Source organism: Marmota flaviventris, chromosome 3, assembly GCF_047511675.1.
Source record: "Marmota flaviventris isolate mMarFla1 chromosome 3, mMarFla1.hap1, whole genome shotgun sequence".
Lineage (NCBI taxonomy): Eukaryota > Metazoa > Chordata > Mammalia > Rodentia > Sciuridae > Marmota > Marmota flaviventris.
Genome location: NC_092500.1, coordinates 75,207,114 through 75,234,721, shown reverse-complemented (window position 1 = coordinate 75,234,721; position 27,608 = coordinate 75,207,114). Strand labels below are relative to the sequence as shown.

The window sequence follows — 27,608 nt, the reverse complement described above, 5'->3', positions numbered from 1 at the left end:
CAATTTGTGTACTCTAGAGTGTGGTGAAGACGCGAAAGAACTAGTCAGAGACTTGAGAGAGTGAGCCCAACTTTTGACCAACAGTTTAGCAAGTAGGAGTGTGCTGAGTGAAGTAGATGTTGTTTCTATAATCTTATGAAGTTGTCATGTTTTCTGTGGGCCACAATAGTGTCAGAACTCTTTTCCTGCAACTTCTGAAGCAGTGAGTCTGGAATGGGCCCATGGTTTTCTAAGCTGACTATAAATTTTAGCCAACTACTGAAAAATTTGGATTACTTATGTGAGAATCATTGAATGTGTGCATGTATTTTCAAGCCTCAGTTGATTTCAATAGCCAACCTGGGTCAGATACACAAGGTTCAAATATGTGAACCATAAAGAAATTGGTAATAAGCATTCTTATTTGCAAGCAAAATGAATGTACTTCAATGATTCTAAGTCTTATATGATATTATGATCTCTTTTTGGAAATATTGAAACCAAATTGTTAGAAGTCCCTGCTTGACCAATTTTGAGGACACATTGGGTATTCAGTTCAGAGCAAATTACATTGGCTACAAACAAGGATCTGATATTAAGCAGTGCTGCTCAACACAATAATTTCAAAATCAATCTTTTGTAATTAAAATGTAATAGCCTTTTATCAAGTAACTTTTGTAAAACATAGCAAGTTATAAGTATATGTCCCTACTAGCATGTAGTTGGTAGCTCCTATGTAGTTATTTTTAGCCAGATTTAAAAATATTTTTTTATCCTTCATCACTGAGAACAAGAAGGTCAGCAGATAGAATATCAGGAACCAACAATGGAATTATAAGAGACGAGCTTACAAAAAGGTACATCAAAGCTATGAGGCATGTCCTAAACTGTTCACAGGCAATCCTGGGTTCCCCTCCACAATACCTCCACTCTGAGTAGAGCCTTAGATACAGGGGCCAAGTCTAGGAGTAACACAGGCCAGTGGGATGATTTGGGGACATAATCAGTATTTAATATTTGTAGTTAAGTAAAAAGTTAATGATATATTTTTATGGCATATTAAATATTTTTAATATGTAATTTGTGATTAAGTCACACTTAAATCCCTTTAAGTTACATGTTATTATTTCTATCAGATGGGAAAATATGAATGGCCTCGAGCTGGCAAGACAGGGGTAGGATACAGACCGCTGAGCCTCATGGGCACTGGCTGGCCCCAGTTCTGGGACCTGTGTTGGGAGCTCCTATCCAACAAAGCCAAAGAGAATGTGTTTTTCATTGTTGGCTCAGTATTATCACAGTTAGATACAGGAATGAAATTATTTTTTTGACAATATGATACATAGATAATTTTGATTAAAACCAAGCAAGACTAAATTTGAAATGATCCTCATATCATCAGTTAAAACTCACAGGGACGTCTCGTCTGAATATCTTCTCCTTGCATTACCTTAGCCTGTGCTTTATTCAGGTGTTCTACCCTTTGCCCCAGTCCCTGCAGTCCTCTGCCTAGATCACCTCTTTCCTCCAACACCATGGTGCTCTGCTCAATGTTTGGTTTCTTGATAAGCAGTGCTGGTATCCTGTAGGATCCTATTAGATGGCCACATTTCTGGGTCTACCAGCGTAGAATCCACAGCGTTGGTGTGGAGCCCAGCAGACTTCTTAACAAGGTTTTTAGGCAATCAGTGATCCAGTTGGAGAAGTACCTTTCCACAATTCACAGTTTTTCCCAACTTTCCTCCCAGGTTGCACTCCATCAATGTCATATGTGAATGCCTTTCTCATGGATCAGTTTTCAGCCAGTTTCTGCAGTATTTAAAATACTTAAATATTTCTGATTTTTTAAAAAATAAATCACACATTTTTGCTATTAAGAGGGTTTTTCTCATGTACAATGGGTATCTTTTCATGTGTTTATTAACAAATGCATGGGCTTAGTTTTATTCTACAGTTTTCTGATTAGGTGATGTTTTTATTTGTAATATATGACAAAGAGTCATTAGAATAAACTTTATTTAACATTAAAACTACAGGGTTCAATGATATAGTCTATACATATGGGGAAAATAAACTGGCTGATACTTACTGAATCAATAAACTTATTAAAATTTTAGAGTGATCATTTAGTTTATATTCACAAAAATCTGATTCAGAATGACATGCTAACAATGATATCTCAATAGATGATCTCTTGTTGTTATCAGACAGTAAGCCCCTTAGATCTGGAAAAGGTTATTGGAAGTTTGGTTTCCAATTGTGTGCTCGCAGACTGAATGAAACAAACATTTGTAAATATGGCATTTAACACTATCATCTTTTAACTGCTAAATAAAGATGTACAGATTATATGATCTTCACTATTATTATTTTACCTGTGGCTTTTTTCATGTTTTTTGTTTATGACTATATTGTAGTTATACTTAATATTGGGTAGTTGTCAAAGAAAGCCTCTACCATAGATGGGAAACCATACAGTGGATTTGCCAAATAAGTTAGAGGTTGGTCTTTTCCTGCATCAGTTAGACCGAAAGGAAGTTTATAATATTAAAAGATTTGATTGATGCATAAGGCAACATGAAATGATGTTTTCCATCAGTAGGAACAGGAGGCCCAAGTTCAACAACCCCCAGTGTGGAGAAGGGCAGCACACCCAGGGAAACCAGCACTGGAGCTACCAGCCGAGAGAACTCAGGTAAGTTAGGAGGTACACCAAGTGAATATTATTGGGTTCAAATATGAAAGAATCTAGGCAAGAAAATGTATATGAAGATTGAAGTTTGTCTTAATCTCCCAATCTCCTGCTTCCGAGGAACTAGCATAAGTTGCAAACACTGCTACTGTGTTTATCAGGTACAACAGGAGAGTCCTTGAGATCAACCTCAGGAGCAGGCAGTGGAAGTACACCTGCAACTTCAGGCTCTGGGGCCACCAGCACTGGAAGCCCAGCAGGTAAGACAGAGCCTCCTTAGGGACTGTGGAGGGGTCTACTGCAAGTTTTGTCAAGATCTTTGAGTGTGAAAATGAGCACAAGGAACGAAACAATAGAGAACATGGAAGGAACTGATGACTAGAATAAAACCATGGAATGTGCTGGCAGGAGCTTTTCTTCCTTCCTCTCTGTACACTAAGCACTATTTTTTTTTCTCCCATTAGCAACAAGAGTAGCAACTGACAAAGCCACCACTGTCTCTGCTGGTGAAAACACATCTGGAAGGACAGGTACTGATGGAGCTTAAGGAGCATGAAATCCAGGCAGTAGACATGTGAGCCCTGTGCTCAGATTTAGTCAGAGAGGGGGTTTCCTGGGAGTCTGACCATTGTTATTTATATGATGCCAAGTATACAGAGTTTCAGAAGTAGACTGCTAGGTATTTGTTATGTACTTACTGTGGTGTTATAAACTTTGTCGAATCTAGGCAAAGTTTGGGAAGCATCCATTTTCAAAGGATAAGCAGCACAGCAATGAAGAAGGGGAAATTTGCAAACTGGATCATAATATAATTGTAATAACAAGAGATAAGGACTTAGATGGTAAATCATAAATGGTCTATATAATTGATACATTTTATTAATAATGAATATTTTAATAAAGTTTCTATATTATCTCAGATGAGTTCACTTATTTACCTGGAGAGAGAAATTAAAATGTTTGTGAAATTCACAATGTAGATACATCCATTCTAGTTCATATAAAGAAAGACACTTTTTTTTTTTTTTTGATTTTCCTAAGCTAACATTGTCCCCCAATAAATAATTAGGCACACCTGCGACATCATCAGAAGCTACCCCTGAAGCTAGAGATGGCAGCACCCCTAGAGAAGCAGCCACTGGAACCAGTGTTTCAGGTGAGGTTTACCAGGTTGGATGTGATGCATCAGGACCTCCCCATCTGTGTTATCCTGTAGCAGATGCAGGTCTACAATATTGGGCACTGACTGGGATTATATGGCAAGACTAGGGAAAGATGAAGGGATCACTTGTTTCATTTTTTGGGAAACACCCAAATACTCACATGGAGAGCAGGAATGACATGCACCCCCCCCACCCAAGCACTGGTGCTTGTTTCCAGGGACCACAGGAGAGTCTGCAGGCTCCACTACTGCCAGCTCTGGAGGCTCTGCTAGACCTTCCTCCACCTCTGCTAGCAGTAAACCAGGTACGTACACGGAAAAATTCATGAGTTTGAAAGTATAAAATGGTGAGTGAGTGCATGTCTCAATTTCTATACTGTAGAATGTGGTGAAGAATAGAAAGCACTACTCAGAGACTTGAGAGTGTGAGCCCAGCTTTCGGCCAACAGTTTAGCAAGTAGGAGTGTGCTGAGTGAAGTAGATGTTCTTTCTATAAACTTATGAAGTTGTCAGATTTTCTGTGAGCCACAATAGTGTCAGAACTCTTTTCCTGGAACTTGTGAAGCATTGAATCTGGAATGGGCCCTTGGTTTCCTAAGCTGGCTATAAATTTTAACCAACTACCAAAAGTTTTAGATTGTTTGTTGTGAGAATCATTGAATGTGTGCATGTATTTTCAAGCCTCAGTCAATTTCAGTAGCCAACCTGGGTCAGATACACAAGGTTCAAATATGTGCACCATAAAGAAGTTGGTAATAAGCGTTCTTATTTGCAAGCAAAATGAATGTACTTCAATAAAGATTCTAAGTCTTAGACAATATTATGATCTCTTTTTGGAAATACTGAAACCAAATTGTTAGAAGTCCCTGCTTGACCAATTTTGGGGACACATTGGGTATTCAGTTCAGAGCAGATTACACTGGTTACAAACAAGGATCTGATATCAAGCAATGCTGCTCAACACAATATTTTTCCAAATCAATCTTTTGTAATTAAAATGTAATAGCCTTTTATCAACTCACTTTTGTAAAACATAGCATGTTATAACTGTATGTCTCATCACTGAGAACAAGAAGGTCAGCAGATAGAATATCAGGAACCAACAATGGAATTATAAGAGACGAGCTTACAAAAAGGTACATCAAAGCTATGAGGCATGTCCTAAACTGTTCACAGGCAATCCTGGGTTCCCCTCCACAATACCTCCACTCTGAGTAGAGCCTTAGATACAGGGGCCAAGTCTAGGAGTAACACAGGCCAGTGGGATGATTTGGGGACATAATCAGTATTTAATATTTGTAGTTAAGTAAAAAGTTAATGATATATTTTTATGGCATATTAAATATTTTTAATATGTAATTTGTGATTAAGTCACACTTAAATCCCTTTAAGTTACATGTTATTATTTCTATCAGATGGGAAAATATGAATGGCCTCGAGCTGGCAAGACAGGGGTAGGATACAGACCGCTGAGCCTCATGGGCACTGGCTGGCCCCAGTTCTGGGACCTGTGTTGGGAGCTCCTATCCAACAAAGCCAAAGAGAATGTGTTTTTCATTGTTGGCTCAGTATTATCACAGTTAGATACAGGAATGAAATTATTTTTTTGACAATATGATACATAGATAATTTTGATTAAAACCAAGCAAGACTAAATTTGAAATGATCCTCATATCATCAGTTAAAACTCACAGGGACGTCTCGTCTGAATATCTTCTCCTTGCATTACCTTAGCCTGTGCTTTATTCAGGTGTTCTACCCTTTGCCCCAGTCCCTGCAGTCCTCTGCCTAGATCACCTCTTTCCTCCAACACCATGGTGCTCTGCTCAATGTTTGGTTTCTTGATAAGCAGTGCTGGTATCCTGTAGGATCCTATTAGATGGCCACATTTCTGGGTCTACCAGCGTAGAATCCACAGCGTTGGTGTGGAGCCCAGCAGACTTCTTAACAAGGTTTTTAGGCAATCAGTGATCCAGTTGGAGAAGTACCTTTCCACAATTCACAGTTTTTCCCAACTTTCCTCCCAGGTTGCACTCCATCAATGTCATATGTGAATGCCTTTCTCATGGATCAGTTTTCAGCCAGTTTCTGCAGTATTTAAAATACTTAAATATTTCTGATTTTTTAAAAAATAAATCACACATTTTTGCTATTAAGAGGGTTTTTCTCATGTACAATGGGTATCTTTTCATGTGTTTATTAACAAATGCATGGGCTTCTTTTAGATTTATTCTACAGTTTTCTGATTAAGTGATGCTTTGATTTGTAATATATGACAAAGAGTCATTAGAATAAACTTTATTTAACATTAAAACTACAGGGTTCAATGATATAGTCTATACATATGGGGAAAATAAACTGGCTGATACTTACTGAATCAATAAACTTATTAAAATTTTAGAGTGATCATTTAGTTTATATTCACAAAAATCTGATTCAGAATGACATGCTAACAATGATATCTCAATAGATGATCTCTTGTTGTTATCAGACAGTAAGCCCCTTAGATCTGGAAAAGGTTATTGGAAGTTTGGTTTCCAATTGTGTGCTCGCAGACTGAATGAAACAAACATTTGTAAATATGGCATTTAACACTATCATCTTTTAACTGCTAAATAAAGATGTACAGATTATATGATCTTCACTATTATTATTTTACCTGTGGCTTTTTTCATGTTTTTTGTTTATGACTATATTGTAGTTATACTTAATATTGGGTAGTTGTCAAAGAAAGCCTCTGCCATAGATGGGAAACCATACAGTGGATTTGCCAAATAAGTTAGAGGTTGGTCTTTTCCTGCATCAGTTAGACTGAAAGGAAGTTTATAATATTAAAAGATTTGATTGATGCATAAGGCAACATGAAATGATGTTTTCCATCAGTAGGAACAGGAGGCCCAAGTTCAACAACCCCCAGTGTGGAGAAGGGCAGCACACCCAGGGAAACCAGCACTGGAGCTACCAGCCGAGAGAACTCAGGTAAGTTAGGAGGTACACCAAGTGAATATTATTGGGTTCAAATATGAAAGAATCTAGGCAAGAAAATGTATATGAAGATTGAAGTTTGTCTTAATCTCCCAATCTCCTGCTTCCGAGGAACTAGCATAAGTTGCAAACACTGCTACTGTGTTTATCAGGTACAACAGGAGAGTCCTTGAGATCAACCTCAGGAGCAGGCAGTGGAAGTACACCTGCAACTTCAGGCGCTGGGGCCACCAGCACTGGAAGCCCAGCAGGTAAGACAGAGCCTCCTTAGGGACTGTGGTGGGGTCTACTGCAAGTTTTGTCAAGATCTTTGAGTGTGAAAATGAGCACAAGGAACGAAACAATAGAGAACATGGAAGGAACTGATGACTAGAATAAAACCATGGAATGTGCTGGCAGGAGCTTTTCTTCCTTCCTCTCTGTACACTAAGCACTATTTTTTTTTCTCCCATTAGCAACAAGAGTAGCAACTGACAAAGCCACCACTGTCTCTGCTGGTGAAAACACATCTGGAAGGACAGGTACTGATGGAGCTTAAGGAGCATGAAATCCAGGCAGTAGACATGTGAGCCCTGTGCTCAGATTTAGTCAGAGAGGGGGTTTCCTGGGAGTCTGACCATTGTTATTTATATGATGCCAAGTATACAGAGTTTCAGAAGTAGACTGCTAGGTATTTGTTATGTACTTACTGTGGTGTTATAAACTTTGTCGAATCTAGGCAAAGTTTGGGAAGCATCCATTTTCAAAGGATAAGCAGCACAGCAATGAAGAAGGGGAAATTTGCAAACTGGATCATAATATAATTGTAATAACAAGAGATAAGGACTTAGATGGTAAATCATAAATGGTCTATATAATTGATACATTTTATTAATAATGAATATTTTAATAAAGTTTCTATATTATCTCAGATGAGTTCACTTATTTACCTGGAGAGAGAAATTAAAATGTTTGTGAAATTCACAATGTAGATACATCCATTCTAGTTCATATAAAGAAAGACACTTTTTTTTTTTTTTTGATTTTCCTAAGCTAACATTGTCCCCCAATAAATAATTAGGCACACCTGCGACATCATCAGAAGCTACCCCTGAAGCTAGAGATGGCAGCACCCCTAGAGAAGCAGCCACTGGAACCAGTGTTTCAGGTGATTTACCAGGTTGGATGTGATGCATCAGGACCTCCCCATCTGTGTTATCCTGTAGCAGATGCAGGTCTACAATATTGGGCACTGACTGGGATTATATGGCAAGACTAGGGAAAGATGAAGGGATCACTTGTTTCATTTTTTGGGAAACACCCAAATACTCACATGGAGAGCAGGAATGACATGCACCCCCCCCACCCAAGCACTGGTGCTTGTTTCCAGGGACCACAGGAGAGTCTGCAGGCTCCACTACTGCCAGCTCTGGAGGCTCTGCTAGACCTTCCTCCACCTCTGCTAGCAGTAAACCAGGTACGTACACGGAAAAATTCATGAGTTTGAAAGTATAAAATGGTGAGTGAGTGCATGTCTCAATTTCTATACTGTAGAATGTGGTGAAGAATAGAAAGCACTACTCAGAGACTTGAGAGTGTGAGCCCAGCTTTCGGCCAACAGTTTAGCAAGTAGGAGTGTGCTGAGTGAAGTAGATGTTCTTTCTATAAACTTATGAAGTTGTCAGATTTTCTGTGAGCCACAATAGTGTCAGAACTCTTTTCCTGGAACTTGTGAAGCATTGAATCTGGAATGGGCCCTTGGTTTCCTAAGCTGGCTATAAATTTTAACCAACTACCAAAAGTTTTAGATTGTTTGTTGTGAGAATCATTGAATGTGTGCATGTATTTTCAAGCCTCAGTCAATTTCAGTAGCCAACCTGGGTCAGATACACAAGGTTCAAATATGTGCACCATAAAGAAGTTGGTAATAAGCGTTCTTATTTGCAAGCAAAATGAATGTACTTCAATAAAGATTCTAAGTCTTAGACAATATTATGATCTCTTTTTGGAAATACTGAAACCAAATTGTTAGAAGTCCCTGCTTGACCAATTTTGGGGACACATTGGGTATTCAGTTCAGAGCAGATTACACTGGTTACAAACAAGGATCTGATATCAAGCAATGCTGCTCAACACAATATTTTTCCAAATCAATCTTTTGTAATTAAAATGTAATAGCCTTTTATCAACTCACTTTTGTAAAACATAGCATGTTATAACTGTATGTCTCATCACTGAGAACAAGAAGGTCAGCAGATAGAATATCAGGAACCAACAATGGAATTATAAGAGACGAGCTTACAAAAAGGTACATCAAAGCTATGAGGCATGTCCTAAACTGTTCACAGGCAATCCTGGGTTCCCCTCCACAATACCTCCACTCTGAGTAGAGCCTTAGATACAGGGGCCAAGTCTAGGAGTAACACAGGCCAGTGGGATGATTTGGGGACATAATCAGTATTTAATATTTGTAGTTAAGTAAAAAGTTAATGATATATTTTTATGGCATATTAAATATTTTTAATATGTAATTTGTGATTAAGTCACACTTAAATCCCTCTAAGTTACATGTTATTATTTCTATCAGATGGGAAAATATGAATGGCCTCGAGCTGGCAAGACAGGGGTAGGATACAGACCGCTGAGCCTCATGGGCACTGGCTGGCCCCAGTTCTGGGACCTGTGTTGGGAGCTCCTATCCAACAAAGCCAAAGAGAATGTGTTTTTCATTGTTGGCTCAGTATTATCACAGTTAGATACAGGAATGAAATTATTTTTTTGACAATATGATACATAGATAATTTTGATTAAAACCAAGCAAGACTAAATTTGAAATGATCCTCATATCATCAGTTAAAACTCACAGGGACGTCTCGTCTGAATATCTTCTCCTTGCATTACCTTAGCCTGTGCTTTATTCAGGTGTTCTACCCTTTGCCCCAGTCCCTGCAGTCCTCTGCCTAGATCACCTCTTTCCTCCAACACCATGGTGCTCTGCTCAATGTTTGGTTTCTTGATAAGCAGTGCTGGTATCCTGTAGGATCCTATTAGATGGCCACATTTCTGGGTCTACCAGCGTAGAATCCACAGCGTTGGTGTGGAGCCCAGCAGACTTCTTAACAAGGTTTTTAGGCAATCAGTGATCCAGTTGGAGAAGTACCTTTCCACAATTCACAGTTTTTCCCAACTTTCCTCCCAGGTTGCACTCCATCAATGTCATATGTGAATGCCTTTCTCATGGATCAGTTTTCAGCCAGTTTCTGCAGTATTTAAAATACTTAAATATTTCTGATTTTTTAAAAAATAAATCACACATTTTTGCTATTAAGAGGGTTTTTCTCATGTACAATGGGTATCTTTTCATGTGTTTATTAACAAATGCATGGGCTTCTTTTAGTTTTATTCTACAGTTTTCTGATTAAGTGATGCTTTGATTTGTAATATATGACAAAGAGTCATTAGAATAAACTTTATTTAACATTAAAACAACAGGGTTCAATGATGTAGTTTATACATAGGGGAAAATAAACTGGGTGATACTTATTGGATCAGTAAACTTATTAAAATTTTAGAGTGAACATTTAGTTTGTATTCACAAAAATAAGATTCAGAATATTACATGCTAACAATGATATCTCAATAGGTTATCTCTTGTTGTTATCAGACAGTAAGCCCCTTAGATCTGAAAAGGTTATTGAAAGTTTGGTTTCCAATTGTGTGTACGCAGACTGAATGAAACAAACATTTGTAAATATAGCATTTTAACATTATCATCTTTTAACTGCTAAATAAAGATGTACAGATTATATGATCTTCACTATTATTATTTTACCTGTGGATTTTTCGTGTTTTTTGTTTATGATTATATTGTAATTATATATAATATTGGGTAATTGTCAAAGAAACCTCTACCACAGATGGGAAACCATACAGTGGATTTGCCAAATAAGTAGAGTTTGGTCTTTTCCTGCATCAGTTAGACTGAAAGGAAGTTTATAATATTAAAAGATTTGATTGATGCATAAGGCAACATGAAATGGTGTTTTCCATCAGTAGGAACAGGAGGCCCAAGTTCAACAACCCCCAGTGTGGAGAAGGGCAGCACACCCAGGGAAACCAGCACTGGAGCTACCAGCCGAGAGAACTCGGGTAAGTTAGGAGGTACACCAAGTGAATATTATTGGGTTCAAATATGAAAGAATCTAGGCAAGAAAATGTATATGAAGATTGAAGTTTGTCTTAATCTCCCAATCTCCTGCTTCCGAGGAACTAGCATAAGTTGCAAACACTGCTACTGTGTTTATCAGGTACAACAGGAGAGTCCTTGAGATCAACCTCAGGAGCAGGCAGTGGAAGTACACCTGCAACTTCAGGCGCTGGGGCCACCAGCACTGGAAGCCCAGCAGGTAAGACAGAGCCTCCTTAGGGACTGTGGTGGGGTCTACTGCAAGTTTTGTCAAGATCTTTGAGTGTGAAAATGAGCACAAGGAACGAAACAATAGAGAATATGGAAGGAACTGATGACTAGAATAAAACCATGGAATGTGCTGGCAGGAGCTTTTCTTCCTTCCTCTCTGTACACTAAGCACTATTTTTTTTTCTCCCATTAGCAACAAGAGTAGCAACTGACAAAGCCACCACTGTCTCTGCTGGTGAAAACACATCTGGAAGGACAGGTACTGATGGAGCTTAAGGAGCATGAAATCCAGGCAGTAGACATGTGAGCCCTGTGCTCAGATTTAGTCAGAGAGGGGGTTTCCTGGGAGTCTGACCATTGTTATTTATATGATGCCAAGTATACAGAGTTTCAGAAGTAGACTGCTAGGTATTTGTTATGTACTTACTGTGGTGTTATAAACTTTGTCGAATCTAGGCAAAGTTTGGGAAGCATCCATTTTCAAAGGATAAGCAGCACAGCAATGAAGAAGGGGAAATTTGCAAACTGGATCATAATATAATTGTAATAACAAGAGATAAGGACTTAGATGGTAAATCATAAATGGTCTATATAATTGATACATTTTATTAATAATGAATATTTTAATAAAGTTTCTATATTATCTCAGATGAGTTCACTTATTTACCTGGAGAGAGAAATTAAAATGTTTGTGAAATTCACAATGTAGATACATCCATTCTAGTTCATATAAAGAAAGACACTTTTTTTTTTTTAATTTTCCTAAGCTAACATTGTCCCCCAATAAATAATTAGGCACACCTGCGACATCATCAGAAGCTACCCCTGAAGCTAGAGATGGCAGCACCCCTAGAGAAGCAGCCACTGGAACCAGTGTTTCAGGTGAGGTTTACCAGGTTGGATGTGATGCATCAGGACCTCCCCATCTGTGTTATCCTGTAGCAGATGCAGGTCTACAATATTGGGCACTGACTGGGATTATATGGCAAGACTAGGGAAAGATGAAGGGATCACTTGTTTCATTTTTTGGGAAACACCCAAATACTCACATGGAGAGCAGGAATGACATGCACCCCCCCCACCCAAGCACTGGTGCTTGTTTCCAGGGACCACAGGAGAGTCTGCAGGCTCCACTACTGCCAGCTCTGGAGGCTCTGCTAGACCTTCCTCCACCTCTGCTAGCAGTAAACCAGGTACGTACACGGAAAAATTCATGAGTTTGAAAGTATAAAATGGTGAGTGAGTGCATGTCTCAATTTCTATACTGTAGAATGTGGTGAAGAATAGAAAGCACTACTCAGAGACTTGAGAGTGTGAGCCCAGCTTTCGGCCAACAGTTTAGCAAGTAGGAGTGTGCTGAGTGAAGTAGATGTTCTTTCTATAAACTTATGAAGTTGTCAGATTTTCTGTGAGCCACAATAGTGTCAGAACTCTTTTCCTGGAACTTGTGAAGCATTGAATCTGGAATGGGCCCTTGGTTTCCTAAGCTGGCTATAAATTTTAACCAACTACCAAAAGTTTTAGATTGTTTGTTGTGAGAATCATTGAATGTGTGCATGTATTTTCAAGCCTCAGTCAATTTCAGTAGCCAACCTGGGTCAGATACACAAGGTTCAAATATGTGCACCATAAAGAAGTTGGTAATAAGCATTCTTATTTGCAAGCAAAATGAATGTACTTCAATAAAGACTCTAAGTCTTAGACAATATTATGATCTCTTTTTGGAAATACTGAAACCAAATTGTTAGAAGTCCCTGCTTGACCAATTTTGGGGACACATTGGGTATTCAGTTCAGAGCAGATTACACTGGTTACAAACAAGGATCTGATATCAAGCAATGCTGCTCAACACAATATTTTTCCAAATCAATCTTTTGTAATTAAAATGTAATAGCCTTTTATCAACTCACTTTTGTAAAACATAGCATGTTATAACTGTATGTCTCATCACTGAGAACAAGAAGGTCAGCAGATAGAATATCAGGAACCAACAATGGAATTATAAGAGACGAGCTTACAAAAAGGTACATCAAAGCTATGAGGCATGTCCTAAACTGTTCACAGGCAATCCTGGGTTCCCCTCCACAATACCTCCACTCTGAGTAGAGCCTTAGATACAGGGGCCAAGTCTAGGAGTAACACAGGCCAGTGGGATGATTTGGGGACATAATCAGTATTTAATATTTGTAGTTAAGTAAAAAGTTAATGATATATTTTTATGGCATATTAAATATTTTTAATATGTAATTTGTGATTAAGTCACACTTAAATCCCTCTAAGTTACATGTTATTATTTCTATCAGATGGGAAAATATGAATGGCCTCGAGCTGGCAAGACAGGGGTAGGATACAGACCGCTGAGCCTCATGGGCACTGGCTGGCCCCAGTTCTGGGACCTGTGTTGGGAGCTCCTATCCAACAAAGCCAAAGAGAATGTGTTTTTCATTGTTGGCTCAGTATTATCACAGTTAGATACAGGAATGAAATTATTTTTTTGACAATATGATACATAGATAATTTTGATTAAAACCAAGCAAGACTAAATTTGAAATGATCCTCATATCATCAGTTAAAACTCACAGGGACGTCTCGTCTGAATATCTTCTCCTTGCATTACCTTAGCCTGTGCTTTATTCAGGTGTTCTACCCTTTGCCCCAGTCCCTGCAGTCCTCTGCCTAGATCACCTCTTTCCTCCAACACCATGGTGCTCTGCTCAATGTTTGGTTTCTTGATAAGCAGTGCTGGTATCCTGTAGGATCCTATTAGATGGCCACATTTCTGGGTCTACCAGCGTAGAATCCACAGCGTTGGTGTGGAGCCCAGCAGACTTCTCAACAAGGTTTTTAGGCAATCAGTGATCCAGTTGGAGAAGTACCTTTCCACAATTCACAGTTTTTCCCAACTTTCCTCCCAGGTTGCACTCCATCAATGTCATATGTGAATGCCTTTCTCATGGATCAGTTTTCAGCCAGTTTCTGCAGTATTTAAAATACTTAAATATTTCTGATTTTTTAAAAAATAAATCACACATTTTTGCTATTAAGAGGGTTTTTCTCATGTACAATGGGTATCTTTTCATGTTTTTATTAACAAATGCATGGGGTTCTTTTAGATTTATTCTACAGTTTTCTGATTAAGTGATGCTTTGATTTGTAATATATGACAAAGAGTCATTAGAATAAACTTTATTTAACATTAAAACAACAGGGTTCAATGATGTAGTTTATACATAGGGGAAAATAAACTGGATGATACTTATTGGATCAGTAAACTTATTAAAATTTTAGAGTGAACATTTAGTTTGTATTCAAAAAAATAAGATTCAGAATATTACATGCTAACAATGATATCTCAATAGGTTATCTCTTGTTGTTATCAGACAGTAAGCCCCTTAGATCTGAAAAGGTTATTGAAAGTTTGGTTTCCAATTGTGTGTACGCAGACTGAATGAAACAAACATTTGTAAATATAGCATTTTAACATTATCATCTTTTAACTGCTAAATAAAGATGTACAGATTATATGATCTTCACTATTATTATTTTACCTGTGGCTTTTTCATGTTTTTTGTTTATGATTATATTGTAATTATATATAATATTGGGTAATTGTCAAAGAAACCTCTACCATAGATAGGAAACCATACAGTGGATTTGCCAAATAAGTAGAGTTTGGTCTTTTCCTGCATCAGTTAGACTGAAAGGAAGTTTATAATATTAAAAGATTTGATTGATGCATAAGGCAACATGAAATGGTGTTTTCCATCAGTAGGAACAGGAGGCCCAAGTTCAACAACCCCCAGTGTGGAGAAGGGCAGCACACCCAGGGAAACCAGCACTGGAGCTACCAGCCGAGAGAACTCAGGTAAGTTAGGAGGTACACCAAGTGAATATTATTGGGTTCAAATATGAAAGAATCTAGGCAAGAAAATGTATATGAAGATTGAAGTTTGTCTTAATCTCCCAATCTCCTGCTTCCGAGGAACTAGCATAAGTTGCAAACACTGCTACTGTGTTTATCAGGTACAACAGGAGAGTCCTTGAGATCAACCTCAGGAGCAGGCAGTGGAAGTACACCTGCAACTTCAGGCGCTGGGGCCACCAGCACTGGAAGCCCAGCAGGTAAGACAGAGCCTCCTTAGGGACTGTGGTGGGGTCTACTGCAAGTTTTGTCAAGATCTTTGAGTGTGAAAATGAGCACAAGGAACGAAACAATAGAGAATATGGAAGGAACTGATGACTAGAATAAAACCATGGAATGTGCTGGCAGGAGCTTTTCTTCCTTCCTCTCTGTACACTAAGCACTATTTTTTTTTCTCCCATTAGCAACAAGAGTAGCAACTGACAAAGCCACCACTGTCTCTGCTGGTGAAAACACATCTGGAAGGACAGGTACTGATGGAGCTTAAGGAGCATGAAATCCAGGCAGTAGACATGTGAGCCCTGTGCTCAGATTTAGTCAGAGAGGGGGTTTCCTGGGAGTCTGACCATTGTTATTTATATGATGCCAAGTATACAGAGTTTCAGAAGTAGACTGCTAGGTATTTGTTATGTACTTACTGTGGTGTTATAAACTTTGTCGAATCTAGGCAAAGTTTGGGAAGCATCCATTTTCAAAGGATAAGCAGCACAGCCATGAAGAAGGGGAAATTTGCAAACTGGATCATAATATAATTGTAATAACAAGAGATAAGGACTTAGATGGTAAATCATAAATGGTCTATATAATTGATACATTTTATTAATAATGAATATTTTAATAAAGTTTCTATATTATCTCAGATGAGTTCACTTATTTACCTGGAGAGAGAAATTAAAATGTTTGTGAAATTCACAATGTAGATACATCCATTCTAGTTCATATAAAGAAAGACACTTTTTTTTTTTTTGATTTTCCTAAGCTAACATTGTCCCCCAATAAATAATTAGGCACACCTGCGACATCATCAGAAGCTACCCCTGAAGCTAGAGATGGCAGCACCCCTAGAGAAGCAGCCACTGGAACCAGTGTTTCAGGTGAGGTTTACCAGGTTGGATGTGATGCATCAGGACCTCCCCATCTGTGTTATCCTGTAGCAGATGCAGGTCTACAATATTGGGCACTGACTGGGATTATATGGCAAGACTAGGGAAAGATGAAGGGATCACTTGTTTCATTTTTTGGGAAACACCCAAATACTCACATGGAGAGCAGGAATGACATGCACCCCCCCCACCCAAGCACTGGTGCTTGTTTCCAGGGACCACAGGAGAGTCTGCAGGCTCCACTACTGCCAGCTCTGGAGGCTCTGCTAGACCTTCCTCCACCTCTGCTAGCAGTAAACCAGGTACGTACACGGAAAAATTCATGAGTTTGAAAGTATAAAATGGTGAGTGAGTGCATGTCTCAATTTCTATACTGTAGAATGTGGTGAAGAATAGAAAGCACTACTCAGAGACTTGAGAGTGTGAGCCCAGCTTTCGGCCAACAGTTTAGCAAGTAGGAGTGTGCTGAGTGAAGTAGATGTTCTTTCTATAAACTTATGAAGTTGTCAGATTTTCTGTGAGCCACAATAGTGTCAGAACTCTTTTCCTGGAACTTGTGAAGCATTGAATCTGGAATGGGCCCTTGGTTTCCTAAGCTGGCTATAAATTTTAACCAACTACCAAAAGTTTTAGATTGTTTGTTGTGAGAATCATTGAATGTGTGCATGTATTTTCAAGCCTCAGTCAATTTCAGTAGCCAACCTGGGTCAGATACACAAGGTTCAAATATGTGCACCATAAAGAAGTTGGTAATAAGCGTTCTTATTTGCAAGCAAAATGAATGTACTTCAATAAAGATTCTAAGTCTTAGACAATATTATGATCTCTTTTTGGAAATACTGAAACCAAATTGTTAGAAGTCCCTGCTTGACCAATTTTGGGGACACATTGGGTATTCAGTTCAGAGCAGGTTACACTGGTTACAAACAAGGATCTGATATCAAGCAATGCTGCTCAACACAATATTTTTCCAAATCAATCTTTTGTAATTAAAATGTAATAGCCTTTTATCAACTCACTTTTGTAAAACATAGCATGTTATAACTGTATGTCTCATCACTGAGAACAAGAAGGTCAGCAGATAGAATATCAGGAACCAACAATGGAATTATAAGAGACGAGCTTACAAAAAGGTACATCAAAGCTATGAGGCATGTCCTAAACTGTTCACAGGCAATCCTGGGTTCCCCTCCACAATACCTCCACTCTGAGTAGAGCCTTAGATACAGGGGCCAAGTCTAGGAGTAACACAGGCCAGTGGGATGATTTGGGGACATAATCAGTATTTAATATTTGTAGTTAAGTAAAAAGTTAATGATATATTTTTATGGCATATTAAATATTTTTAATATGTAATTTGTGATTAAGTCACACTTAAATCCCTCTAAGTTACATGTTATTATTTCTATCAGATGGGAAAATATGAATGGCCTCGAGCTGGCAAGACAGGGGTAGGATACAGACCGCTGAGCCTCATGGGCACTGGCTGGCCCCAGTTCTGGGACCTGTGTTGGGAGCTCCTATCCAACAAAGCCAAAGAGAATGTGTTTTTCATTGTTGGCTCAGTATTATCACAGTTAGATACAGGAATGAAATTATTTTTTTGACAATATGATACATAGATAATTTTGATTAAAACCAAGCAAGACTAAATTTGAAATGATCCTCATATCATCAGTTAAAACTCACAGGGACGTCTCGTCTGAATATCTTCTCCTTGCATTACCTTAGCCTGTGCTTTATTCAGGTGTTCTACCCTTTGCCCCAGTCCCTGCAGTCCTCTGCCTAGATCACCTCTTTCCTCCAACACCATGGTGCTCTGCTCAATGTTTGGTTTCTTGATAAGCAGTGCTGGTATCCTGTAGGATCCTATTAGATGGCCACATTTCTGGGTCTACCAGCGTAGAATCCACAGCGTTGGTGTGGAGCCCAGCAGACTTCTTAACAAGGTTTTTAGGCAATCAGTGATCCAGTTGGAGAAGTACCTTTCCACAATTCACAGTTTTTCCCAACTTTCCTCCCAGGTTGCACTCCATCAATGTCATATGTGAATGCCTTTCTCATGGATCAGTTTTCAGCCAGTTTCTGCAGTATTTAAAATACTTAAATATTTCTGATTTTTTAAAAAATAAATCACACATTTTTGCTATTAAGAGGGTTTTTCTCATGTACAATGGGTATCTTTTCATGTTTTTATTAACAAATGCATGGGGTTCTTTTAGATTTATTCTACAGTTTTCTGATTAAGTGATGCTTTGATTTGTAATATATGACAAAGAGTCATTAGAATAAACTTTATTTAACATTAAAACAACAGGGTTCAATGATGTAGTTTATACATAGGGGAAAATAAACTGGGTGATACTTATTGGATCAGTAAACTTATTAAAATTTTAGAGTGAACATTTAGTTTGTATTCACAAAAATAAGATTCAGAATATTACATGCTAACAATGATATCTCAATAGGTTATCTCTTGTTGTTATCAGACAGTAAGCCCCTTAGATCTGAAAAGGTTATTGAAAGTTTGGTTTCCAATTGTGTGTACGCAGACTGAATGAAACAAACATTTGTAAATATAGCATTTTAACATTATCATCTTTTAACTGCTAAATAAAGATGTACAGATTATATGATCTTCACTATTATTATTTTACCTGTGGCTTTTTCATGTTTTTTGTTTATGATTATATTGTAATTATATATAATATTGGGTAATTGTCAAAGAAACCTCTACCATAGATAGGAAACCATACAGTGGATTTGCCAAATAAGTAGAGTTTGGTCTTTTCCTGCATCAGTTAGACCGAAAGGAAGTTTATAATATTAAAAGATTTGATTGATGCATAAGGCAACATGAAATGGTGTTTTCCATCAGTAGGAACAGGAGGCCCAAGTTCAACAACCCCCAGTGTGGAGAAGGGCAGCACACCCAGGGAAACCAGCACTGGAGCTACCAGCCGAGAGAACTCGGGTAAGTTAGGAGGTACACCAAGTGAATATTATTGGGTTCAAATATGAAAGAATCTAGGCAAGAAAATGTATATGAAGATTGAAGTTTGTCTTAATCTCCCAATCTCCTGCTTCCGAGGAACTAGCATAAGTTGCAAACACTGCTACTGTGTTTATCAGGTACAACAGGAGAGTCCTTGAGATCAACCTCAGGAGCAGGCAGTGGAAGTACACCTGCAACTTCAGGCGCTGGGGCCACCAGCACTGGAAGCCCAGCAGGTAAGACAGAGCCTCCTTAGGGACTGTGGTGGGGTCTACTGCAAGTTTTGTCAAGATCTTTGAGTGTGAAAATGAGCACAAGGAACGAAACAATAGAGAATATGGAAGGAACTGATGACTAGAATAAAACCATGGAATGTGCTGGCAGGAGCTTTTCTTCCTTCCTCTCTGTACACTAAGCACTATTTTTTTTTCTCCCATTAGCAACAAGAGTAGCAACTGACAAAGCCACCACTGTCTCTGCTGGTGAAAACACATCTGGAAGGACAGGTACTGATGGAGCTTAAGGAGCATGAAATCCAGGCAGTAGACATGTGAGCCCTGTGCTCAGATTTAGTCAGAGAGGGGGTTTCCTGGGAGTCTGACCATTGTTATTTATATGATGCCAAGTATACAGAGTTTCAGAAGTAGACTGCTAGGTATTTGTTATGTACTTACTGTGGTGTTATAAACTTTGTCGAATCTAGGCAAAGTTTGGGAAGCATCCATTTTCAAAGGATAAGCAGCACAGCAATGAAGAAGGGGAAATTTGCAAACTGGATCATAATATAATTGTAATAACAAGAGATAAGGACTTAGATGGTAAATCATAAATGGTCTATATAATTGATACATTTTATTAATAATGAATATTTTAATAAAGTTTCTATATTATCTCAGATGAGTTCACTTATTTACCTGGAGAGAGAAATTAAAATGTTTGTGAAATTCACAATGTAGATACATCCATTCTAGTTCATATAAAGAAAGACACTTTTTTTTTTTTGATTTTCCTAAGCTAACATTGTCCCCCAATAAATAATTAGGCACACCTGCGACATCATCAGAAGCTACCCCTGAAGCTAGAGATGGCAGCACCCCTAGAGAAGCAGCCACTGGAACCAGTGTTTCAGGTGAGGTTTACCAGGTTGGATGTGATGCATCAGGACCTCCCCATCTGTGTTATCCTGTAGCAGATGCAGGTCTACAATATTGGGCACTGACTGGGATTATATGGCAAGACTAGGGAAAGATGAAGGGATCACTTGTTTCATTTTTTGGTAAACACCCAAATACTCACATGGAGAGCAGGAATGACATGCACCCCCCCCACCCAAGCACTGGTGCTTGTTTCCAGGGACCACAGGAGAGTCTGCAGGCTCCACTACTGCCAGCTCTGGAGGCTCTGCTAGACCTTCCTCCACCTCTGCTAGCAGTAAACCAGGTACGTACACGGAAAAATTCATGAGTTTGAAAGTATAAAATGGTGAGTGAGTGCATGTCTCAATTTCTATACTGTAGAATGTGGTGAAGAATAGAAAGCACTACTCAGAGACTTGAGAGTGTGAGCCCAGCTTTCGGCCAACAGTTTAGCAAGTAGGAGTGTGCTGAGTGAAGTAGATGTTCTTTCTATAAACATATGAAGTTGTCAGATTTTCTGTGAGCCACAATAGTGTCAGAACTCTTTTCCTGGAACTTGTGAAGCATTGAATCTGGAATGGGCCCTTGGTTTCCTAAGCTGGCTATAAATTTTAACCAACTACCAAAAGTTTTAGATTGTTTGTTGTGAGAATCATTGAATGTGTGCATGTATTTTCAAGCCTCAGTCAATTTCAGTAGCCAACCTGGGTCAGATACACAAGGTTCAAATATGTGCACCATAAAGAAGTTGGTAATAAGCGTTCTTATTTGCAAGCAAAATGAATGTACTTCAATAAAGATTCTAAGTCTTAGACAATATTATGATCTCTTTTTGGAAATACTGAAACCAAATTGTTAGAAGTCCCTGCTTGACCAATTTTGGGGACACATTGGGTATTCAGTTCAGAGCAGGTTACACTGGTTACAAACAAGGATCTGATATCAAGCAATGCTGCTCAACACAATATTTTTCCAAATCAATCTTTTGTAATTAAAATGTAATAGCCTTTTATCAACTCACTTTTGTAAAACATAGCATGTTATAACTGTATGTCTCATCACTGAGAACAAGAAGGTCAGCAGATAGAATATCAGGAACCAACAATGGAATTATAAGAGACGAGCTTACAAAAAGGTACATCAAAGCTATGAGGCATGTCCTAAACTGTTCACAGGCAATCCTGGGTTCCCCTCCACAATACCTCCACTCTGAGTAGAGCCTTAGATACAGGGGCCAAGTCTAGGAGTAACACAGGCCAGTGGGATGATTTGGGGACATAATCAGTATTTAATATTTGTAGTTAAGTAAAAAGTTAATGATATATTTTTATGGCATATTAAATATTTTTAATATGTAATTTGTGATTAAGTCACACTTAAATCCCTTTAAGTTACATGTTATTATTTCTATCAGATGGGAAAATATGAATGGCCTCGAGCTGGCAAGACAGGGGTAGGATACAGACCGCTGAGCCTCATGGGCACTGGCTGGCCCCAGTTCTGGGACCTGTGTTGGGAGCTCCTATCCAACAAAGCCAAAGAGAATGTGTTTTTCATTGTTGGCTCAGTATTATCACAGTTAGATACAGGAATGAAATTATTTTTTTGACAATATGATACATAGATAATTTTGATTAAAACCAAGCAAGACTAAATTTGAAATGATCCTCATATCATCAGTTAAAACTCACAGGGACGTCTCGTCTGAATATCTTCTCCTTGCATTACCTTAGCCTGTGCTTTATTCAGGTGTTCTACCCTTTGCCCCAGTCCCTGCAGTCCTCTGCCTAGATCACCTCTTTCCTCCAACACCATGGTGCTCTGCTCAATGTTTGGTTTCTTGATAAGCAGTGCTGGTATCCTGTAGGATCCTATTAGATGGCCACATTTCTGGGTCTACCAGCGTAGAATCCACAGCGTTGGTGTGGAGCCCAGCAGACTTCTTAACAAGGTTTTTAGGCAATCAGTGATCCAGTTGGAGAAGTACCTTTCCACAATTCACAGTTTGTCCCAACTTTCCTCCCAGGTTGCACTCCATCAATGTCATATGTGAATGCCTTTCTCATGGATCAGTTTTCAGCCAGTTTCTGCAGTATTTAAAATACTTAAATATTTCTGATTTTTTAAAAAATAAATCACACATTTTTGCTATTAAGAGGGTTTTTCTCATGTAAAATGGGTATCTTTTCATGTGTTTATTAACAAATGCATGGGCTTCTTTTAGTTTTATTCTACAGTTTTCTGATTAAGTGATGCTTTGATTTGTAATATATGACAAAGAGTCATTAGAATAAACTTTATTTAACATTAAAACAACAGGGTTCAATGATGTAGTTTATACATAGGGGAAAATAAACTGGGTGATACTTATTGGATCAGTAAACTTATTAAAATTTTAGAGTGAACATTTAGTTTGTATTCACAAAAATAAGATTCAGAATATTACATGCTAACAATGATATCTCAATTGGTTATCTCTTGTTGTTATCAGACAGTAAGCCCCTTAGATCTGAAAAGGTTATTGAAAGTTTGGTTTCCAATTGTGTGTACGCAGACTGAATGAAACAAACATTTGTAAATATAGCATTTTAACATTATCATCTTTTAACTGCTAAATAAAGATGTACAGATTATATGATCTTCACTATTATTATTTTACCTGTGGCTTTTTCATGTTTTTTGTTTATGATTATATTGTAATTATATATAATATTGGGTAATTGTCAAAGAAACCTCTACCATAGATGGGAAACCATACAGTGGATTTGCCAAATAAGTTAGAGGTTGGTCTTTTCCTGCATCAGTTAGACTGAAAGGAAGTTTATAATATTAAAAGATTTGATTGATGCATAAGGCAACATGAAATGGTGTTTTCCATCAGTAGGAACAGGAGGCCCAAGTTCAACAACCCCCAGTGTGGAGAAGGGCAGCACACCCAGGGAAACCAGCACTGGAGCTACCAGCCGAGAGAACTCGGGTAAGTTAGGAGGTACACCAAGTGAATATTATTGGGTTCAAATATGAAAGAATCTAGGCAAGAAAATGTATATGAAGATTGAAGTTTGTCTTAATCTCCCAATCTCCTGCTTCCGAGGAACTAGCATAAGTTGCAAACACTGCTACTGTGTTTATCAGGTACAACAGGAGAGTCCTTGAGATCAACCTCAGGAGCAGGCAGTGGAAGTACACCTGCAACTTCAGGCGCTGGGGCCACCAGCACTGGAAGCCCAGCAGGTAAGACAGAGCCTCCTTAGGGACTGTGGTGGGGTCTACTGCAAGTTTTGTCAAGATCTTTGAGTGTGAAAATGAGCACAAGGAACGAAACAATAGAGAATATGGAAGGAACTGATGACTAGAATAAAACCATGGAATGTGCTGGCAGGAGCTTTTCTTCCTTCCTCTCTGTACACTAAGCACTATTTTTTTTTCTCCCATTAGCAACAAGAGTAGCAACTGACAAAGCCACCACTGTCTCTGCTGGTGAAAACACATCTGGAAGGACAGGTACTGATGGAGCTTAAGGAGCATGAAATCCAGGCAGTAGACATGTGAGCCCTGTGCTCAGATTTAGTCAGAGAGGGGGTTTCCTGGGAGTCTGACCATTGTTATTTATATGATGCCAAGTATACAGAGTTTCAGAAGTAGACTGCTAGGTATTTGTTATGTACTTACTGTGGTGTTATAAACTTTGTCGAATCTAGGCAAAGTTTGGGAAGCATCCATTTTCAAAGGATAAGCAGCACAGCAATGAAGAAGGGGAAATTTGCAAACTGGATCATAATATAATTGTAATAACAAGAGATAAGGACTTAGATGGTAAATCATAAATGGTCTATATAATTGATACATTTTATTAATAATGAATATTTTAATAAAGTTTCTATATTATCTCAGATGAGTTCACTTATTTACCTGGAGAGAGAAATTAAAATGTTTGTGAAATTCACAATGTAGATACATCCATTCTAGTTCATATAAAGAAAGACACTTTTTTTTTTTTTGATTTTCCTAAGCTAACATTGTCCCCCAATAAATAATTAGGCACACCTGCGACATCATCAGAAGCTACCCCTGAAGCTAGAGATGGCAGCACCCCTAGAGAAGCAGCCACTGGAACCAGTGTTTCAGGTGAGGTTTACCAGGTTGGATGTGATGCATCAGGACCTCCCCATCTGTGTTATCCTGTAGCAGATGCAGGTCTACAATATTGGGCACTGACTGGGATTATATGGCAAGACTAGGGAAAGATGAAGGGATCACTTGTTTCATTTTTTGGGAAACACCCAAATACTCACATGGAGAGCAGGAATGACATGCACCCCCCCACCCAAGCACTGGTGCTTGTTTCCAGGGACCACAGGAGAGTCTGCAGGCTCCACTACTGCCAGCTCTGGAGGCTCTGCTAGACCTTCCTCCACCTCTGCTAGCAGTAAACCAGGTATGTACACGGAAAAATTCATGAGTTTGAAAGTATAAAATGGTGAGTGAGTGCATGTCTCAATTTCTATACTGTAGAATGTGGTGAAGAATAGAAAGCACTACTCAGAGACTTGAGAGTGTGAGCCCAACTTTCGGCCAACAGTTTAGCAAGTAGGAGTGTGCTGAGTGAAGTAGATGTTCTTTCTATAAACTTATGAAGTTGTCAGATTTTCTGTGAGCCACAATAGTGTCAGAACTCTTTTCCTGGAACTTGTGAAGCATTGAATCTGGAATGGGCCCTTGGTTTCCTAAGCTGGCTATAAATTTTAACCAACTACCAAAAGTTTTAGATTGTTTGTTGTGAGAATCATTGAATGTGTGCATGTATTTTCAAGCCTCAGTCAATTTCAGTAGCCAACCTGGGTCAGATACACAAGGTTCAAATATGTGCACCATAAAGAAGTTGGTAATAAGCATTCTTATTTGCAAGCAAAATGAATGTACTTCAATAAAGATTCTAAGTCTTAGACAATATTATGATCTCTTTTTGGAAATACTGAAACCAAATTGTTAGAAGTCCCTGCTTGACCAATTTTGGGGACACATTGGGTATTCAGTTCAGAACAGATTACACTGGTTACAAACAAGGATCTGATATCAAGCAATGCTGCTCAACACAATATTTTTCCAAATCAATCTTTTGTAATTAAAATGTAATAGCCTTTTATCAACTCACTTTTGTAAAACATAGCATGGTATAACTATATGTCTCATCACTGAGAACAAGAAGGTCAGCAGATAGAATATCAGGAACCAACAATGGAATTATAAGAGACGAGCTTACAAAAAGGTACATCAAAGCTATGAGGCATGTCCTAAACTGTTCACAGGCAATCCTGGGTTCCCCTCCACAATACCTCCACTCTGAGTAGAGCCTTAGATACAGGGGCCAAGTCTAGGAGTAACACAGGCCAGTGGGATGATTTGGGGACATAATTAGTATTTAATATTTGTAGTTAAGTAAAAAGTTAATGATATATTTTTATGGCATATTAAATATTTTTAATATGTAATTTGTGATTAAGTCACACTTAAATCCCTTTAAGTTACATGTTATTATTTCTATCAGATGGGAAAATATGAATGGCCTCGAGCTGGCAAGACAGGGGTAGGATACAGACCGCTGAGCCTCATGGGCACTGGCTGGCCCCAGTTCTGGGACCTGTGTTGGGAGCTCCTATCCAACAAAGCCAAAGAGAATGTGTTTTTCATTGTTGGCTCAGTATTATCACAGTTAGATACAGGAATGAAATTATTTTTTTGACAATATGATACATAGATAATTTTGATTAAAACCAAGCAAGACTAAATTTGAAATGATCCTCATATCATCAGTTAAAACTCACAGGGACGTCTGAATATCTTCTCCTTGCATTACCTTAGCCTGTGCTTTATTCAGGTGTTCTACCCTTTGCCCCAGTCCCTGCAGTCCTCTGCCTAGATCACCTCTTTCCTCCAACACCATGGTGCTCTGCTCAATGTTTGGTTTCTTGATAAGCAGTGCTGGTATCCTGTAGGATCCTATTAGATGGCCACATTTCTGGGTCTACCAGCGTAGAATCCACAGCGTTGGTGTGGAGCCCAGCAGACTTCTTAACAAGGTTTTTAGGCAATCAGTGATCCAGTTGGAGAAGTACCTTTCCACAATTCACAGTTTGTCCCAACTTTCCTCCCAGGTTGCACTCCATCAATGTCATATGTGAATGCCTTTCTCATGGATCAGTTTTCAGCCAGTTTCTGCAGTATTTAAAATACTTAAATATTTCTGATTTTTTAAAAAATAAATCACACATTTTTGCTATTAAGAGGGTTTTTCTCATGTACAATGGGTATCTTTTCATGTGTTTATTAACAAATGCATGGGCTTCTTTTAGTTTTATTCTACAGTTTTCTGATTAAGTGATGCTTTGATTTGTAATATATGACAAAGAGTCATTAGAATAAACTTTATTTAACATTAAAACAACAGGGTTCAATGATGTAGTTTATACATAGGGGAAAATAAACTGGGTGATACTTATTGGATCAGTAAACTTATTAAAATTTTAGAGTGAACATTTAGTTTGTATTCACAAAAATAAGATTCAGAATATTACATGCTAACAATGATATCTCAATAGGTGATCTCTTGTTGTTATCAGACCCTTAGATCTGAAAAGGTTATTGAAAGTTTGGTTTCCAATTGTGTGTACGCAGACTGAATGAAACAAACATTTGTAAATATAGCATTTTAACATTATCATCTTTTAACTGCTAAATAAAGATGTACAGATTATATGATCTTCACTATTATTATTTTACCTGTGGCTTTTTCATGTTTTTTGTTTATGATTATATTGTAATTATATATAATATTGGGTAATTGTCAAAGAAACCTCTACCATAGATGGGAAACCATACAGTGGATTTGCCAAATAAGTTAGAGGTTGGTCTTTTCCTGCATCAGTTAGACTGAAAGGAAGTTTATAATATTAAAAGATTTGATTGATGCATAAGGCAACATGAAATGGTGTTTTCCATCAGTAGGAACAGGAGGCCCAAGTTCAACAACCCCCAGTGTGGAGAAGGGCAGCACACCCAGGGAAACCAGCACTGGAGCTACCAGCCGAGAGAACTCGGGTAAGTTAGGAGGTACACCAAGTGAATATTATTGGGTTCAAATATGAAAGAATCTAGGCAAGAAAATGTATATGAAGATTGAAGTTTGTCTTAATCTCCCAATCTCCTGCTTCCGAGGAACTAGCATAAGTTGCAAACAC

General features: G+C 38.3%; 1 protein-coding gene across 1 annotated transcript in view; it reads left to right on the top strand.

The window, feature by feature from the left end:
* The window catches only part of LOC114084223 (mucin-19), a 115,141-nt gene that overhangs the window by 5,117 nt on the left and 82,416 nt on the right, over positions 1-27,608 (top strand). The window contains exons 9-39 of the mRNA XM_071609287.1: positions 2,579-2,674; positions 2,833-2,931; positions 3,136-3,201; positions 3,741-3,827; positions 4,052-4,138; positions 6,717-6,812; positions 6,971-7,069; positions 7,274-7,339; positions 7,879-7,965; positions 8,188-8,274; positions 10,851-10,946; positions 11,105-11,203; positions 11,408-11,473; positions 12,010-12,096; positions 12,321-12,407; positions 14,984-15,079; positions 15,238-15,336; positions 15,541-15,606; positions 16,144-16,230; positions 16,455-16,541; positions 19,118-19,213; positions 19,372-19,470; positions 19,675-19,740; positions 20,277-20,363; positions 20,588-20,674; positions 23,252-23,347; positions 23,506-23,604; positions 23,809-23,874; positions 24,412-24,498; positions 24,722-24,808; positions 27,373-27,468. Of these exons, the coding sequence (XP_071465388.1) occupies positions 2,579-2,674; positions 2,833-2,931; positions 3,136-3,201; positions 3,741-3,827; positions 4,052-4,138; positions 6,717-6,812; positions 6,971-7,069; positions 7,274-7,339; positions 7,879-7,965; positions 8,188-8,274; positions 10,851-10,946; positions 11,105-11,203; positions 11,408-11,473; positions 12,010-12,096; positions 12,321-12,407; positions 14,984-15,079; positions 15,238-15,336; positions 15,541-15,606; positions 16,144-16,230; positions 16,455-16,541; positions 19,118-19,213; positions 19,372-19,470; positions 19,675-19,740; positions 20,277-20,363; positions 20,588-20,674; positions 23,252-23,347; positions 23,506-23,604; positions 23,809-23,874; positions 24,412-24,498; positions 24,722-24,808; positions 27,373-27,468 (2,706 nt within the window). The remainder of the gene's footprint in view (positions 1-2,578; positions 2,675-2,832; positions 2,932-3,135; positions 3,202-3,740; positions 3,828-4,051; positions 4,139-6,716; positions 6,813-6,970; positions 7,070-7,273; positions 7,340-7,878; positions 7,966-8,187; positions 8,275-10,850; positions 10,947-11,104; positions 11,204-11,407; positions 11,474-12,009; positions 12,097-12,320; positions 12,408-14,983; positions 15,080-15,237; positions 15,337-15,540; positions 15,607-16,143; positions 16,231-16,454; positions 16,542-19,117; positions 19,214-19,371; positions 19,471-19,674; positions 19,741-20,276; positions 20,364-20,587; positions 20,675-23,251; positions 23,348-23,505; positions 23,605-23,808; positions 23,875-24,411; positions 24,499-24,721; positions 24,809-27,372; positions 27,469-27,608) is intronic.